Raw genomic sequence first — 19,060 nt, forward strand, 5'->3', positions numbered from 1 at the left:
CTCTGTTTTAAGGCATCCTTAATTACATTGATGAGGATTCTGAGCAGACCACAGCAGCACATGACTTCAGATGTTTTGTCATCTAATTGGCTTTTCGTTGGTTAGAAAACTACACTTTAATGCATCTCCTCAGGGAGCTTTGGACAGTTCTCTCTATCCAACAAATCCTTTAATGTTCAATGTAAAGTTTGATGTTTCTTACAGTTGATGCCAAATCTTCAGTCAAACAGAACTTATGAACTGTTTCTTTCAATCAGACGTGACGTCGAAGTTGCTGCGTGTTTTAAAATCTGACCTGCAGAATAAAAGCGTCTGTCCTACTGCCATCTTTCTTTATAATCACCACTGATTTTAATATTTAAGATTTTTCTGAATCTGAAGAAGTTGATGTATCCAAGAGGCTTCACACGGACCCGAGCATCCACATTAAAACACTGCTAGGAACCAATAAAAAGATGAGGATTTCTAATCCACTGTGACGTGTACAAAGAGGACAAATGACATTTCTATTGGTAGTGCAAGGAGGCAAAACAATTTAATCAGTAATAACTAGTGAAATCACATGTTTATTTCTTTTCTAAATAATTCAGTTGCATTGTAGAAAATGAAAATATGTAAAGACCCCCCCCCCCCCCCCCCCAACACACACACATATTGAGGGGAAGGGGGTTAAACCAAACTGAAACCTGACTACATACAGAACTCGTGTTAGTGTACAATATGCACACTGTCAGGAAATACAAAACTGGAAAAGTGTCATTGTTGAGAATCAATGAAAATTTAACTGCTTTTTTTTTTTTTTTTTTGCTGTTTTTTGTACAGGATGGGTTCAAGTATAAATAACTTTTCTTCAGGTAAATAACATCTTCGCAAGAAGTTGTAAATTCATCCATCCAGGGGTAGCGTTGAGGCAGGGTGGGGTCGGGTTCACGGTGACAGCTGCTGCCTCCATGTGGCGGGCGCACAGTTTAAGTATTTATCAAAGAGACAGTACAAAGAGGGATTTTATATCTCGCAAGACAACAGTTTGTCAGGGAGCGGAGATACACGGCAAATCCTCCATCATACGCTCATGTTCACTGGTTGTTTTTAGCTTTGGCGTGTGTGAGGATGTGAGACTTCAGGTTGGTTGACTGGGCAAATTTCTTGTTGCAGCCGTCAAAGGGGCAGACATACGGGCGGTCTCCAGTGTGAATACGCACATGCGTGCGCAAGTTAAAGTCCAGCGAAAACCTTTTTCCGCAGCCCTCAAACGTGCACTGGAGATGAAAGATAAAGAGAAATAAAGAATGTGATCATTTTAAAGTCATATTTTGATCATCAGAGCCCGACTGATATGGATTTTTTAGGGCCAATACAGATACAGGGGATAAAAAAAAACAAAAAACAAAAAAACTTATGATTGCAAGACGGTGCATCCAGAAAGTATTCACAGCACTACAATTTTTCCATATTTTGTTATGTTACAGCCTTATTCCAAAATGAAGTAAATTAAATTTTCTCTCAAAATTCAACTCGCAATACCCCATAATGACAGCATGAAAATTTTTTTTTTTTATTTAAAAAACCAAAAAAAAAAAAACCAAAAAACCCCCCCAAAAAAAACAAGGAATCACACGCACATACGTATTAACACTCTTTGCGCAATACTTTGTTGATGCACCTTTGACAGCAATTACAGCCTCAAGTCTTCTTGAATATGATGCCACAAGCTTGGTGCACCTATCTTTGTGCAGTTTTGCCCATTTCTTTTTGCAGCACCTCTCAAGCTCCATCAGGTGGGATGTGGCGCGTCAGTGCACAGCCATTTCCTTTGATATCTTGGCTGTGTGCTTAGGGTCATTGTACTGCTGAAAGATGAACTGTCATCCCAGTCTGAGGTCAACAGCGCTCTGGAGCAGGTTTTCATCCAGGATGTCTCTGTACATTGCTGCATTCATCTTTCCCTCAATCCTGACTAGCCTTCCAGTTCCTGCCACTGAAAAACATCCCCACAGCATGATGCTGCCACCACCATGCTTCACTGTAAGGATGGTTTCCTCAAAATATAAAGCCTGGCATTCACGCCAAAGAGTTCAATCTTTGTCTCATCAGACCAGAGAATTTTGTTTCTCATGGTCTGAGAGTCCTTCAGGTGCCTTTTGGCAAACTCCAGGTGGGCTGCTATGTGCCTTTAACTAAGGCGTGGCTTCTGTCTGGCCACTCTACATACAGGCCTGATTGGTGGATTTGTGCAGAGATGGTTGTCCTTCTGGAAGGTTCTCTCTCCATGGAGGAATACTGGAGCTCTCACAGAGTGACCATCAGGTTCTTGGTCACCTCCCTGATTAAGGCCCTTCTCCCCCAATCACTCAGTTTAGACAGGCACCCAGCTCTAGGAAGAGTCCTAGTGGATCCGAACTTCTTCCATATACGAGACGATTGTACAGACGATTCGGCATGTACATCTGTAAAATGCTAAAACCTTCAAAATTAATGCATTACTTTAAAACATATAGCTGATATTTTCACTTTGTAAAACGACAGGGCTGATGTTAATTTCAATAACTTATCCAGAATTAGTTTGTTTAAAATTTTAACCGTAAGTCAAAACTGTCTTGCTGTGCATGACTCCTGTGACACGTTTGCAAGACTGTATGGTGTGAAATCAAATGTGGTTTTTTTTTTTTTGTGTTGCCCTTCCTTTCTCTCTACCATTAATTAATGCTTCGATCTTAAATATGATCAATCTATCTTTATTAGTTGGCTATGTACCACAGGCTTTTAAGGTGGCAGTAATTAAACCATTACTTAAAAGGCCATCACTTGACCCAGCTATCTTAGCTAATTATAGGCCAATCTGCAACCTTCCTTTTCTCTCAAAAATTCTTGAAAGGGTAGTTGTAAAACAGCTAACTGATCATCTGCAGAGGAATGGTCTATTTGAAGAGTTTCAGTCAGGTTTTAGAATTCATCATAGTACAGAAACAGCATTAGTGAAGGTTACAAATGATCTTCTTATGGCCTCAGACAGTGGACTCATCTCTGTGCTTGTTCTGTTAGACCTCAGTGCTGCTTCTGATACTACTGACCATAAAATTTTATTACAGAGATTAGATCATGCCACAGGCATTAAAGGCACTGCGCTGCGGTGGTTTGAATCATATTTATCTAATAGATTACAATTTGTTCATGTAAATGGGGAATCTTCTTCACAGACTAAGGTTACTTATGGAGTTCCACAAGGTTCTGTGCTAGGACCAATTTTATTCACTTTATACATGTTTCCCTTAGGCAGCATTATTAGACGGCATTGCTTAAATTTTCATTGTTACGCAGATGATACCCAGCTTTATCTATCCATGAAGCCAGAGGACACACACCAATTAGCTAAACTGCAGGATTGTCTTACAGACATAAAGACATGGATGACCTCTAATTTCCTGCTTTTAAACTCAGATAAAACTGAAGTTATTGTACTTGGCCCCACAAATCTTAGAAACATGGTGTCTAACCAGATCCTTACTCTGGATGGCATTACCCTGACCTCTAGTAATACTGTGAGAAATCTTGGAGTCATTTTTGATCAGGATATGTCATTCAATGTGCATATTAAACAAATATGTAGGACTGCTTTTTTTGCATTTGCGCAATATCTCTAAAATTAGAAAGGTCTTGTCTCAGAGTGATGCTGAAAAACTAATTAATGTATTTATTTCCTCTAGGCTGGACTATTGTAATTCATTATTATCAGGTTGTCCTAAAAGTTCCCTGAAAAGCCTTCAGTTAATTCAAAATGCTGCAGCTAGAGTACTGACAGGGACTAGAAGGAGAGAGCATATCTCACCCATATTGGCCTCTCTTCATTGGCTTCCTGTTAATTCTAGAATAGAATTTAAAATTCTTCTTCTTACTTATAAGGTTTTGAATAATCAGGTCCCATCTTATCTTAGGGACCTCATAGTACCATATCACCCCAATAGAGCGCTTCGCTCTCAGACTGCAGGCTTACTTGTAGTTCCTAGGGTTTGTAAGAGTAGAATGGGAGGCAGAGCCTTCAGCTTTCAGGCTCCTCTCCTGTGGAACCAGCTCCCAATTCAGATCAGGGAGACAGACACCCTCTCTACTTTTAAGATTAGGCTTAAAACTTTCCTTTTTGCTAAAGCTTATAGTTAGGGCTGGATCAGGTGACCCTGAACCATCCCTTAGTTATGCTGCTATAGACGTAGACTGCTGGGGGGTTCCCATGATGCACTGTTTCTTTCTGTTTTTGCTCTGTATGCACCACTCTGCATTAATCATTAGTGATCGATCTCTGCTCCCCTCCACAGCATGTCTTTTTCCTGGTTCTCTCCCTCAGCCCCAACCAGTCCCAGCAGAAGACTGCCCCTCCCTGAGCCTGGTTCTGCTGGAGGTTTCTTCCTGTTAAAAGGGAGTTTTTCCTTCCCACTGTCGCCAAGTGCTTGCTCACAGGGGGTCGTTTTGACCGTTGGGGTTTTTCCGTAATTATTGTATGGCCTTGCCTTACAATATAAGGCGCCTTGGGGCAACTGTTTGTTGTGATTTGGCACTATATAAAAAAAACTGATTTGATTTGATCACCAGGTCTCTTTTGCTGAGAGAAGGCTGATCTGAGACAGAAGCGCTGGCTCGTTGTATCAGTAGCTGCCAGTGTACTGGAGTCAATACTAAAAGTTATCGGTTTAGCTTTTAGCTCTAACTTCTGTGAAATTTCTTAGGGGTTTATCAGTTTAGCTGTATAAAAGTTAACTTTCCAGCTAGCGGATTATCGGTTATCGAAGCTAACTTTTTGGTTGGCTGTGCCCACCACCACTGTGAGAAATACCGCGACTGGTTGCGTTATTCTAGTTCTTTAATTTTCAAAGATTCTGAGCAAATGCATTCTGATGTTTCCTTTAGCATGTGTAGTGACGCAAAATACATGTTTCTATGAAGTATATGAAATACAAAGAATTAGATTTTACACCAGCTTTCTGTGACGCTTAGTTGTACATTCACATGAAAGTGATTTTACCTCCAAAGGGGAAGTTGTAGCCATTATTACAGCCATTGTAGCCACCTCTACTGGTGGTTGGCTCTCACTGCGGTATTGTATCACTTACAGTTCCGGAGCACAGCGGTGTTTTGCTGTATCTGTTAGCTGTTTAATCTGCGCAGTTAGATTGATCTAGGTAAATAGATAAGGATTTGTTTCACAGTGTAATCTTCACGTGCCTTAACTAAAGCACTCCCTCTGCTGAATCACCTCTAAATTATTTACACATTATTCACTTTGTGTGTTTTTAGGAATCCGCTAGCTTAGCGCAGCTACTAGCTCTTAGCCGATTTAGCATGGCGGCTTCGCCTGTCTCTCCTGCACTTTTCTGCTCTGGGTGTGAAATGTTTAGTTATTCCTTGGCCTCCTTTAGCAGTAATGGTACTTGTAATAAGTGTAGCTTATTCGTAGCTTTGGAGGCCAGGCTGGGTGAATTGGAGACTCGGCTCCGCACCGTGGAAAATTCTACAGCTAGCCAGGCCCCTGTAGTCGGTGCGGACCAAGGTAGCTTAGCCGCCGTTAGTTCCCTTCCAGCAGATCCTGAGCAGCCGGGAAAGCAGGCCGACTGGGTGACTGTGAGGAAGAAGCGTAGCCCTAAACAGAAGCCCCGTGTACACCGCCAACCCGTTCACATTTCTAACCGTTTTTCCCCACTCGGCGACACACCCACCGAGGATCAAACTCTGGTTATTGGCGACTGTTTTGAGAAATGTGAAGTTAGCGACACCAGCAACCATAGTCAATTGTCTTCCGGGGGCCAGAGCAGGCGACATTGAAGGAAATTTGAAACTGCTGGCTAAGGCTAAGCGTAAATTTGGTAAGATTGTAATTCACGTCGGCAGTAATGACACCCGGTTACGCCAATCGGAGGTCACTAAAATTAACATTGAATCAATGTGTAACTTTGCAAAAACAATGTCGGACTCTGTAGTTTTCTATGGACCCCTCCCCAATTGGACCGGGAGTGACATGTTTAGCCACATGTTCTCCTTGAATTGCTGGCTGTCTGAGTGGTGTCCAAAAAATGAGGTGGGCTTCACAGGTAATTGGCAAAGCTTCTGGGGAAAACCTGGTCTTGTTAGGAGAGACGGCATCCATCCCACTTTGGATGGAGCAGCTCTCATTTCTAGAAATCTGGCCAATTTTCTTAAATCCTCCAAACCATGACTATCCAGGGTTGGGACCAGGAAGCAGAGTTGTAGTCTTACACACCTCTCTGCAGCTTCTCTCCCCCTGCCATCCCCTCATTACCCCATCACCGTAGAGACGGTGCCTGCTCCCACACCACCAATAACCAGTAGAAATCTATTTAAGCATAAAAATTCAAAAAGAAAAAATAATATAGCACCTTCAACTGCACCACAGACTAAAACAGTTAAATGTGGTCTATTAAACATTAGGTCTCTCTCTTCTAAGTCCCTGTTAGTAAATGATATAATAATTGATCAACATATTGATTTATTCTGCCTTACAGAAACCTGGTTACAGCAGGATGAATATGTTAGTTTAAATGAGTCAACACCCCCAAGTCACACTAACTGCCAGAACGCTCGTAGCACGGGCCGAGGCGGAGGATTAGCAGCAATCTTCCATTCCAGCTTATTAATTAATCAAAAACCCAGACAGAGCTTTAATTCATTTGAAAGCTTGACTCTTAGTCTTGTCCATCCAAATTGGAAGTCCCAAAAACCAGTTTTATTTGTTATTATCTATCGTCCACCTGGTCGTTACTGTGAGTTTCTCTGTGAATTTTCAGACCTTTTGTCTGACTTAGTGCTTAGCTCAGATAAGATAATTATAGTGGGCGATTTTAACATCCACACAGATGCTGAGAATGACAGCCTCAACACTGCATTTAATCTATTATTAGACTCGATTGGCTTTGCTCAAAATGTAAATGAGTCCACCCACCACTTTAATCATATCTTAGATCTTGTTCTGACTTATGGTATGGAAATTGAAGACTTAACAGTATTCCCTGAAAACTCCCTTCTGTCTGATCATTTCTTAACATTTACATTTACTCTGATGGACTACCCAGCAGTGGGGAATAAGTTTCATTACACTAGAAGTCTTTCAGAAAGCGCTGTAACTAGGTTTAAGGATATGATTCCTTCTTTATGTTCTCTAATGCCATATACCAACACAGTGCAGAGTAGCTACCTAAACTCTGTAAGTGAGATAGAGTATCTCGTCAACAGTTTTACATCCTCATTGAAGACAACTTTGGATGCTGTAGCTCCTCTGAAAAAGAGAGCTTTAAATCAGAAGTGCCTGACTCCGTGGTATAACTCACAAACTTGCAGTTTAAAGAAGATAACCCGTAAGTTGGAGAGGAAATGGCGTCTCACTAATTTAGAAGATCTTCACTTAGCCTGGAAAAAGAGTCTGTTGCTCTATAAAAAAGCCCTCCGTAAAGCTAGGACATCTTACTACTCATCACTAATTGAAGAAAATAAGAACCCCTGGTTTCTTTTCAGCACTGTAGCCAGGCTGACATGCTGCAGCTAGAGTACTGACAGGGACTAGAAGGAGAGAGCATATCTCAACCATATGGGCCTCTCTTCATTGGCTTCCTGTTAATTCTAGAATAGAATTTAAAATTCTTCTTCTTACTTATAAGGTTTTGAATAATCAGGTCTCATCTTATCTTAGGGACCTCATAGTACCATATCACCCCAATAGAGCGCTTCGCTCTCAGACTGCAGGCTTACTTGTAGTTCCTAGGGTTTGTAAGAGTAGAATGGGAGGCAGAGCCTTCAGCTTTCAGGCTCCTCTCCTGTGGAACCAGCTCCCAATTCAGATCAGGGAGACAGACACCCTCTCTACTTTTAAGATTAGGCTTAAAACTTTCCTTTTTGCTAAAGCTTATAGTTAGGGCTGGATCAGGTGACCCTGAACCATCCCTTAGTTATGCTGCTATAGACTTAGACTGCTGGGGGGTTCCCATGATGCACTGAGTGTTTCTTTTTGCTCTGTATGCACCACTCTGCATTTAATCATTAATGATTGATCTCTGCTCCCCTCCACAGCATGTCTTTTTCCTGGTTCTCTCCCTCAGCCCCAACCAGTCCCAGCAGAAGACTGCCCCTCCCTGAGCCTGGTTCTGCTGGAGGTTTCTTCCTGTTAAAAGGGAGTTTTTCCTTCCCACTGTTACCAAGTGCTTGCTCACAGGGGGTCGTTTTGACCGTTGGGGTTTTTCCGTAATTATTGTATGGCCTTGCCTTACAATATAAGGCGCCTTGGGGCAACTGTTTGTTGTGATTTGGCGCTATATAAATAAAATTGATTTGATTTGATTATTATATAATAATCTCATGAACTGATATTGAAATTATGACCAATTTTACCCCCCCACCCATCAACACTCTTCCAAAGAGAGAGAAGAAATTTAGCACGCAGCATTTGAAGGAACCCACCTGGAAAGGTTTCTCTCCTGTGTGTACAAGTTGATGCCTCTTCAGTTTTGAACTCTCCACAAAAGCTTTGCCGCACTCGGCGCAGACGTGCACACGAGGCCCGTGGGTGTGCAGGTGCTTTCTCATCGCCGAGTTGTCTCTAAACATTTTGGTACAGCCCTGAGAAGGAAATCAAAGCCATCACACAGGACATATTTGTGTAACAAAGTGGTTTTAGCAACCCAACCCTGATATAAATTCAGCTTCAAGTTATTTTCATCACAAATAAAAAAAAAGTACTTAAAATGTATGTAGCAACTTCTCAACCCACACCTGAAGCAGAATCAGGAACAATATGTGTGATGAAGCTTTTAAGCACCACTATAAACTAACTGTTACCATTCATCTCTTCATTTACCTCATTCATGACAGTAAAAATGTTCAAGCCTGATGTTTTTTTGGTGGCTCCCCAGGTTCTGACCAGCTTATGGCCATTTAAAGCTGTGAAGGTGCGCTAATTAGCTGAAATTTTGTTAGCGTGTATCTCACAAATTAAGAGAACATGAGCAAAAATATGAGAGCTCTGGATGTTTCTCATGAAGTCCAATCATCTCACAAATATTTACAACATTCTGAGAAAAATCAGCAGATTCTTCACCGATAAAACACAGAATGTCCCATGTGTGTATTGAAATTCATGGTATACTGGAGTGGAGTAGAAATACGCAGAACACTTCACTCACTTTGTGCGGACAGGCTATCGTCCTTGGTGCGTCATCTTCTTTTAATTTTCTTGGTTTCATTCTGAAACAGAAATAATAAATCCATTATTGTAGATGATAACAACCCTCATTCCTTAACTATGAAAACATGTTTTCATGAAACATCTATACTGTTTTTTTTTTTTAAACTAATAACCATTTTTTCCACGGCTGTTTGATAGAGGTGGGCGGATCGATCCTAATATGGATAATATCGATACCAACGCTGGTATTGATATTGAACGATCCTCGTGTAAAAAGATCGATACTCAAACTTTTTTTCTCTCCCACACGCACTGACTGCTGCGCACGCAGATTCATCAAAGTCTACTCTCTGTCTGCAAGAACAGTGCTGTGTCACACAACACGGAGCACCACATCCTTGTACTGTGGTCTGTCAGCCCTCTACCTCAGGAGATTTTAAGTTGTGTTGAGTGATTTTTTTTTTTAAACAAAAATGTTGATTGTGATAAAGTATTTTGTTGTCACGTACAATGTTTGGCGAAATTCTATCCTAGGTCTTTTGGATCCTTTGGATCTATGAAGCTTAAATATGAAAAAGTATCGGTATCGATATCGGCGATACTGGGCCTGTATGTACTTGGTATCGGATCAATACCAAAATTCCTGGTATCGCCCGCCTCTACTGTCAGACTTGCCACAACTTGGCCTGAATGAACAAAACAAGTCCATGGCGGCACTTACCGTGCAAACTCTGCCAGTTGTTTGGGGTCAGACAGGTCGATGCCTGGGATGCCTCCAGGAGGAAGCTTCTTCCCCGTCATGTATTCTGAGTAATCTGGAGGAGAGTTCTCGCCTGTGATTTGCTCTTCGTGGTCTATGTCCTTCTTGTCATCTGAACAGGAGAAATTTCAAAAGCATCAATAACTGAAACAGCAAAGGAGCAGCAGGTCGGAAAGAACATTTCATCGAGTTCTACATCTATGCACCGCGTGACCACCTCCAGCACGTGATAAAGTATTTACAACCACTTTGTGGAGAGTTATTGTTAAACTGTTCATACGTAAGCAAAAACTGTAAAAAACTCACCATCATATTTGGAGTGATGGTTCACTTTTTTGCAAAAAGCAACTACATTAAAGTTGTAGGCTTGTAGCTCATGAATATTTACTACTAACTATTTGACAAGTGAGTCTATAAAATCTTGGACAAGTAAATCCGCAGAGTTAAGCCACCTTGACATTTGCATGAATTTTGGCTGTGCACTGCTGTGCAATTTGTCATGCTAATGCGTGTCATTTAGATGGTACGCTTGAAAAGCCAGCTATTGTAACTGTTGGAAGTTCTGCGTAAACTGTGCGAGGCCCTAAACATCACCATCTCATCCAGTTTTCCCAACTGGGAAGAAAAGGTGCAGATGAACCTGGAGAGGACCCCACCCCGACAGTTTGCTATTGAGAATGCATTTGCCTAACAATGCAAATATAAACAAGACAGCGTAAACTGGCGCACACCCACAAACAGTGTTACTTATTTTGTAATTAAAGAGATGCAGTCTTTCAACACAGAAGAAGAACCAGCATTTGAAAGGATGGACTTGCATTATTATACCAAATCATTGTATCAGTGCCATAAAATGGTCTGAAAATAATGCTGACAATAATTATATTATTGCACCAATAATAAAGATGTCCATTAGCAATAACGTAATGAGTAATGATAACAAGGAACTTTTCTTCTGGCTCTGAATGACAACAAGGTGTCCAGCAGTGTTTTAAATCAAATCAAATCAATTTTATTTATATAGCACCAAATCACAACAAACAGTCACCCCAAGGCGCTTTATATTGTAAGGCAAAAGCCATACAATAATTACAGAAAAACCACAACGGTCAAAACAACCCCCTGTGAGCAAGCACTTGGCAACAGTGGGAAGGAAAACTCCCTTTTATCAGGAAGAAACTTCCAGCAGAACCAGGCTCAGGGAGGGGCAGTCTTCTGCTGGGACTGGTTGGGGCTGAGGGGAGAGAATCAGGAAAAAGACATGCTGTGGAAGAGAGCAGAAGATCAATCACCAATGATTAAAAGCAGAGTGGTGCATACAGAGCAAAAAGGTGAATAAAAAGAAACACTGGGTGCATCATGGGAAACCCCCCAGCAGTCTAAGTCTATAGCAGCATAACTAAGGGATGGTTCAGGGTCACCTGATCCAGCCCTAACTATAAGCTTTTCAAAAGGAAAGTTTTTAAGACTAATCTTAAAAGTAGAGAGGGTGTCTGTCTCCCTAATCCGAATTGGGAGCTGGTTCCACAGGAGAGGAGCCTGAAAGTTGAAGGCTCTGCCTCCCATTCTACTCTTACAAACCCTAGGAACTACAAGTAAGCCTGCAGTCTGAGAGCAAAGCGCTCTATTGGGGTGATATGGTACTATGAGGTCCCTAAGATAAGATGGGACATGATTATTCAAAACCTTATAAGTAAGAAAGAAATTTTAAATTCTATTCTGGAATTATTCCATCCATTTTCTTCCGCTTTATCTGGAGTCGGGTCGCGGGGGCAGCAGCTCAAGCAAAGCCGCCCAGACCTCCCGATCCACACACACCTCCCTCAGCTCCTCTGGGGGAACCCCAAGGTGTTCCCAAGCCAGCCGAGAGATGTAGTCCCTGCAGCGTGTCCTGGGTCTTCCCCGGGGCCTCCTCCCAGTGGGACGTGTCCGGAACACCTCTCCAGCGAGGCGTCCAGGGGGCATCCGGAAAAGATGCCCGAGCCACCTCAACTGACTCCTTTCGACGTGGAGGAGCAGCGGCTCGTCTCCGAGCTCCTCACCCTATCTCTAAGGGAGCGCCCAGTCACCCTGCGGAGGAAACTCATCTCAGCCGCTTGTACTCGCGATCTCGTTCTTTCAGTCATGAGCCAAATCTCATGACCATAGGTGAGGATCAGAACGTAGATCGATCGGTAAATCGAGAGCTTTGCCCCCCTACTCAGCTCTCTCCACGACGGTCCGATACAGCGACCGCATCACTGCAGATGCTGCACCGATTCTGGAATTAACAGGGAACCAATGAAGAGAGGCCAATATGGGTGAAATATGCTCTCTCCTTCTACTCCCCGTCAGTACTCTAGCTGCAGCATTTTGAATTAACTGAAGGCTTTTCAGGGAACTTTTACAGAACGTATTTTAAAATAAAATACTTAATTGTTGTATGAAATTGCAACATGAACAATATCAGTGATTATTTTTTAATCCTTTGCCAAAAAAAAAAAAAAAAAATCATGAAATCTCCATGATCAAAGGCACACACACACACACACACACACACACACACACACACACACACACACACACACACGTACGTACACAGAGGCCACTTTGCTATATATGTAAAAATCAGTCACTGTGATACATCTACTGATGAGATCTTCCAACAAGCCACGCATCAAATGTAAGGGTAACAGAACAATGACTGAAAGTGAAATAAGGCGATGCATCTGTGACCTGACCTACTTAGGAAGACCGAATAGTGCATTCGATTTCCTGAATACCACAGTGACACCTCGCGTTATTCAGCTCAGTGCAGCAGACTACGTCCAACAAAGCAGTGACTTTTAAAGAAATCCTTCTCTGTTCTGCACAATGAAGCTGTGACTTTGGTGGTACTCCACTATGCACAGTTTCTCCAAACACATCCACAGAAGCCTGTAAGTACTTCAGGGTTCTCTTGAATGTGTTGGTGGCTTCCTTCACTAGTCTTCTTCTTGCACCAACAATCATTTTTGAGACCCGGCTCTAGCATACAGATTTACTACACAGTAACATACCGTGTAGCAACACATTTTTACTGAATGAAATCACCCTACAACAGATTCCACTTGTTTACAAGCATTTTTTTCTCTCCACAGTGAAGCGTTCTGGTTCAATTACATCATTCATTACTTCATATTATTGAATGCCTTGTGCTCACCCTTAATTTATTCCTGTTCATTAAAAATCCTGGTAATAACCCTACAAATTTAGACACAGGCTGTGTCCCCATTCAGCAGCTGCAAACTTCTAAGGCTGTAATCATCATCCCATTTATGTCATAAGCGGCGTGACCAGGAGGTCCCATTTCAAAGGCTGCTTAAGAAGCGGCCGATGTTCACAGTCCTCGTTTCCCCCACAAAGGATACATCAGGTGGATCCTTCACGGTTCAAATAATACCACACATTATTGCACAAGTTTTTTTCAAGACAAAACAGTTGGTAAATATACCAAAAAAGGATGCTTTTAGGCTCTGCATAGACCCTTTTAAATAAGTAATACTTGTCAGTAAAGCATAAATAAGTAGTGATTACCAAACTACGGGTTACGCCCACTACTCCAGCTTGGTGCAGCTGTCAAGGTTGCCAAGCAACAGGAGGAAACGCACCAGCAAAATGCTCTGAGGGCTAGACAGTCTCATTTGTGAACAGTTTGTTCAGGCCTTCACGGTGTCTGAAGTTTCGTGGGATACAACCCTTAGAAAGGTGCAGATTCTGAAATGGGACACACAGCCATATTCTCTAACTTGGAAATGTTCATGTTTCTGTTCTGCACAATTTGCAAACAGGAAACATTGCACAACTGGATTTGGCCCATATTAGCATTACACCACAATGCAAGACTCGATTTCTCGAGACCTCAGAACCACATGTATTAATGTCATATGTTTTAGTCCATATCTCTATTTGTCCTATCATGATAGTTTTTTAAAATGTGTTTCTCGTGGAATTCTCTTCAAGAATCATATACTGAATTTTATTGACAGCACACTGAAAAAAAAAGTATTGCCAATCCCAAAATAAAGGGTAAATTTGTGTTCTGAGGCATTGAGGTGTCATTGTGCAGCAGGGCCAGCTGGCTACCACTGTTTCAGTAAAAACAGTGTGATTTTACATTATGTTCTGCTATATAAAGTCTAGATCCTGTGGTGACTACAGGATGGCTGGACAGCTTGCTGCCTAAAACCATGCTGTAGTCAGTGGTGTACATGCTGTCTACATGGTAACATTCACTATACAGTGAATATCAATTCAGTGGTGTATGCCGGGCTGACTTAGTTAAAACAAAATTTCTGGAAAATTGACCCCTTGTCAGTGTGCTGTCGATAAAATTCAATATGTGATTCTTGAAGAGAATTATGTGAAGAACACATTTAAAAAAATAGCTCAATAGGACAAATATTGAGAGATATGGACCAAAATGTATGACATTAATACATGTGGTATCTAGATCGCAGCAGATCCGAGGTCGTATCAGTACCGCTGGTACCGTCGTCTCCAGACATCCAAAACTCCCAGAAGTGTTCAAAGACGTGGTCCATAAGTGGATGTATAGTTCAAATTTCTAAAGCTTTTATCAATATCTGAAAAAATTCAACCTTAACCCTTATTGTCGGCCTAACTTGTAAGATGAAATAAAGTGCACAGTTGCGCGGCAGCTGAGACATTAGCTTCTGATGCTTGAAGCATGCAGCACCGTTCCAGGAATGGTGGTCAGATCCAGGAGTGAAAAATAAACCAATAAATCTGATTTTGTCTGAGTATGCAAACTGCATGTGACGTATGTGTCGAAAAACTTATCTTAAGAAACTGTAAGAAACAAATAATAATTAAGTGGCTACTGATATGGAACAGAGTTCCTTTGTCTTGCATGGCATCCGAGAACAAACTGCTATGATTACCACAAAAAACGGACATCTCAGTCAATACAGAATGCCTAATCTCCCCCCCAACAGGACCAATTAGGGCAATTATCAAAGGTTGTCAAACTTCAGGTTAGGGTCAGGAATCTTGACTGGTTAATTCGCAGTTCACACCCAATACTGTATAAACAGCAACAGCCTAAAAAGCATCAAGTCTGTCCAATTACTTATGACTGTACCAAGCAGAACAAGCATAGTCAATGCCACTTTGACTATGCTTGTTCTGCTTGGTTTGTCTAAGAAATTTAAGTCCAGACTGCAAGTGGCTCAGAATAAGGTTATTAGGTTTATGTTAAATCTTCCCCCACATCATCACATAGGGGCTGAAGATTTTAAACATGTTGGTATGTTACCGATTGAGTATCGAGTAAGCTAGCTAAAGTTAAGTCATGTGTATACAATGCTCCTGATTATATGAAATCTTCTATTAACTGTACCAGAAATAGTCAGGCATCTTTCATTGTTAATCATGTTGGTAGTTCCAGTAAGAATTCTTTTAGTCATACTGGTGTTAAATTATGTAATGATCTCCCTATTTCTGTTAAATTGTTAAGGACTAAAGATGTTTTTAAGAAAAGTGTTAAGGAATTTTTTTAAGTCTAAACTTTTAGTTGATAGTCATCGGGATTTTGTTTACTATTAATTATTTTTTTTCCCAGGACCACAATGGAAATCAGTGTTTACGCTTTTTTGTGTTATCCTCGGCAATTTTATATCTTGTATGTATTTTTTATGTACTTGTATTTTATTGCCTAATAAATCAAATCAAAGACGTATGTAAAAGGAAAGACGGTTTATAAAAATGTGATCTGATAAACCCATTGAGTTAAAGCACAAACAACCCTACAAGCACGTCTCGATTATTGCATTTCAACTTATAGCCATTTTGAGCAGCTGCTGATCTACACACGACATGTTTAAAACTACAAAAACAAGCCTAAAAGAATTCAGAATTGTTTAGTAGCTGTAAAGTCCGAGCGCTCCGTGAAGGCAGCACCGAACTGCGCCATAGCGGCCTAGCGGGAAGCTGCCGCACGCGCTCCCACACTCGCCGCCATCTTCGTCGGACAAATAAACGCCATTTTTTCGGGCCGCCATACTTCGTGTACCGGGGAAATATGGCGGCGCCCATCGCCACGTAAAACATGGCTTCCCATAAAAACAAAAACAAGCCCAAGTGAAGTTTAAGCGGCTCCAAGTCGGCTGTCAGGCTGTAGTTTGGCAGTAGACGAGGCCGCCGCTGAGGCCCCGGTACACGCGGAGAACAAAGCCAGCTGGCAGGACTCAGAACTTACCGGATGCCCACATAGTCACCGAGAACTCTCCCTCCAGAGTCTTGATCTGGACCTGCTTCTGCTCCCACTTCCCGCTCAGGTAGCTCTTCTTGGTCGCTTTCTTCCCGCTGCCAGCCTTCCTGGACCGGCCCGCTTTCCCGGACACCGTAACCAGAGTCTGTTCCATGTAGTCCTCCTCCACGGCGGGCACCGGGATCAGGATCTGGTCCTCGAACCCATCGTCCGCATGCAGGTCGGAGTCGTCTTCCCCCACAACCTCCTCCCGGGTCTGGACCAGGATCACCTCCTGGTGCTGCGGGTGGTCGAGCGGCTGTAAGGCGATCATCGCCTGCTGTTCTCCGTCTTCTCCCACAACTGTCGTCTCGATCGTCTCCACTTCGATTTCGTGCAGTTCTACTATTTCCGTCGGCATTTCTGAGTCGTCCGTTTCTATGTACAGTGTCTCCTCGGTCGCCATGGTTCGGTTCGACTTGTCCTCCTGCTTTAAAGAAAGCTGTTTTCTTGTGGGGTTTTTTGTTTTTGCTTTCCTCCCGTCGGCTCGCAGCCTTCCTTCCTTCTTCTCCAACAACTCTGTTGTAGTCTCGTCGCCACAATGCTCCAGCCCTCGAACTCTCGCGAGATTTCTACCTAAAGTCCTGGTCAAATGTTTAAAAATACATAAATCATTTAAAATAAGATGTTTTTGTGCCCAAGCCTAAAGCTTTTTCATATATTTTAATTTTTTTTTCTAAATTTGTGTTTTCATGAATATGGTTTTCTGAAATTGTGCTTTTATGAGTATTTTTCCTTGTAGTTTGTATTTTCTTTTCAATAAATGTATTTTTTAGGAAATGTTTTTAATTTATTAGTTCATGTTCTACCTTTTTTGTAACTTTTTCTTATTTTATTTTTTTTTTTTCAGAATTATGAGCCGTCACAAAATGTCGCAAGAACGTCTCATTAGGTGATTTGAATATGGAGGTATAATGTATTCAATTTAGGAAAAAGCTGTTTTTGTGAATTGTTTTTCTGGACTTCTGTTTCTATGAATTCTGCTTGGAAATTGTTTTTCATTATTAATTTCAGTTTTTCTGTAATGTCTAATCCATGAATTTGTTTATGAATGTTTTCATGAATTTTTGTGACGCATTTATGTTTATGAGTTAACTCAAAATCCTGTAAGAACCTCTCAGAGGGTGTAATGCCAGAAGAAAAAAAAGCCCTGTTTTTTTCTGAAATAGTTTTTATATATTAATTTTTCTGAACTTTTGTTTCTCTGATTTTTTTCTTGAATTCTTAACGTCAACCTTGATTAATATAAGACTGGGAAATTTGCGATGTTACAGCAGCAAAGGGATAGTTACAGTACAGTTGTGAAAAACACAGAAGACAAGTACTGTGCGTGAATAACAATAACAATATATGCAGTAAAAATACACTATTTAAAAGCAGAAAAAACTCAACAGTTAAAATGAATGTTTGGTAATTATTGTACATGAAATATCAAGTATTATTGCACATGAGTGATTCAAGGAACACCTTGGGGTTCCCCCGGAGGAGCTGGGGGAGGTGTGTGTGGATCGGGAGGTCTGGGCGGCTTTGCTTGAGCTGCTGCCCCCACGACCCGACTCCGGATAAAGCGGAAGAAAATGGATGGATGATTCAAGTCTTATTGCAACATTTGCATCACATTTTACCAAAAATTGGAAGCAAACTTTAAGTTTTTGACCCTGTACAAACTGACACGACCTTTGTCACCATTTTTGCTGTTTTTACCCCATAACGCCATAACATTCAGTCACAGATAGTCCAAATTATACGTTTTTGGAATGGTTATGATCAAGCGAATAATGTGAAATAGTTTTCAACTTCATTAGAGCATTTTTTAAAATTTGACCCCTGTGTAATTCTTCAGTTGATCCCTACCTGACTGCCTATTGAAAATTCAGATGGCCAATCGGTTGTTTCAAAAGAGTGATGTCTAAGGAGTATTTGTGCCGAATTTGATGCTTGTATCGCCATTTGCATCCGCTCTAAATATTCTCTTAGTTGCTGCATAGCCCGACAACCGGCCCGGCTATGAATTGGGCCGATACTGGCCTCCATTTTGGTGTGACATTTCCCACTCCTAAATGACCAATAAGAGAGCAGCGCTGGAATTCCCTCTCCTAAATGACCAATAGGAGAGCAGCACCTGTGCCACATCAACGTGAGGCTGACGTCAGCGTCTCGGCCGCCAACCAGTTACAGGCTAGGAGAGAGAGGCCAGTATCTGGTAGAGGTGGGCGATACCGGGAATTTTGGTATTGATCCGATACCAAGTAAATACAGGCCCAGTATCGCTGATATCAATACTGATACTTTCTCATATTTAAGTTTCATAGATCCAAAGGATCCAAAAATCCTAGGATAGAATTTCGCCAAACATTGTACGTGACAACAATATACTTTATTGTCACAATCAACATTTTTGTTTAAAATATTATCACTCAGCACAACTTAAAATCTCCTGAGGTAGAAGGCTGACAAACCACAATACAAGGGTGCACTGCTCCGTGTTGTGTGACACAGCGCAGCGCTGCTGTTACAGACAGAGAGTAGACTTTGATGAATCTGCGTGCGCAGCAGTCAGTGCGTGCAGGAGAGAAAAAAGCTTGAGTATCGATCTTTTTACATGAGGATCGTTCAGTATCAATACCAGCGTTGGTATCGATATTATCGATATTAGGATCGATCCACCCACCTCTAGTATCTGGCCGGTTGTCGGGCTAGCTGCTACACTACAGGCCCAGTGGCCACCAGGGTGCTAGGGTAATGCCCAGGCAGATCCAACTTTACGTGCCCGATCTTGGGAATAGAGCGCTGGCCCTTTGAGATTCACCAGAAGCCATAAAGATATATCACT

General features: G+C 41.7%; 1 protein-coding gene across 1 annotated transcript; it reads right to left on the minus strand.

Annotated features, from left to right (window-relative positions):
- Positions 1 to 573: 573 nt before the first annotated feature.
- On the minus strand, positions 574 to 16,761 carry yy1a (YY1 transcription factor a). The gene is made up of 5 exons (XM_034159478.1): positions 16,177 to 16,761; positions 9,900 to 10,050; positions 9,177 to 9,237; positions 8,455 to 8,613; positions 574 to 1,259 (listed from the first exon to the last, which is right to left on the minus strand). The coding sequence occupies exons 1-5, from the start codon at positions 16,631 to 16,633 to the stop codon at positions 1,077 to 1,079; spliced, it is 1,011 nt and encodes a 336-aa protein (XP_034015369.1). The 5' UTR covers positions 16,634 to 16,761; the 3' UTR covers positions 574 to 1,076.
- Positions 16,762 to 19,060: the final 2,299 nt, after the last annotated feature.

Source organism: Thalassophryne amazonica, chromosome 19 (assembly GCF_902500255.1).
Source record: "Thalassophryne amazonica chromosome 19, fThaAma1.1, whole genome shotgun sequence".
NCBI classification, from domain to species: domain Eukaryota; kingdom Metazoa; phylum Chordata; class Actinopteri; order Batrachoidiformes; family Batrachoididae; genus Thalassophryne; species Thalassophryne amazonica.

Bases quoted from the DNA above. Each gene is read 5' to 3' on its own strand.
- yy1a (XM_034159478.1), bottom strand. From the start codon at position 16,633: ATGGCGACCGAGGAGACACTGTACATAGAAACGGACGACTCAGAAATG. The intron at 9,238-9,899 runs GTAAGTGCCGCC...TTTCTGTTTCAG, and splicing joins CAACTGGCAGAGTTTGCACG to AATGAAACCAAGAAAATTAA. The intron at 8,614-9,176 runs GTGAGTGAAGTG...TTTCCTTCTCAG, and splicing joins CGATAGCCTGTCCGCACAAA to GGCTGTACCAAAATGTTTAG.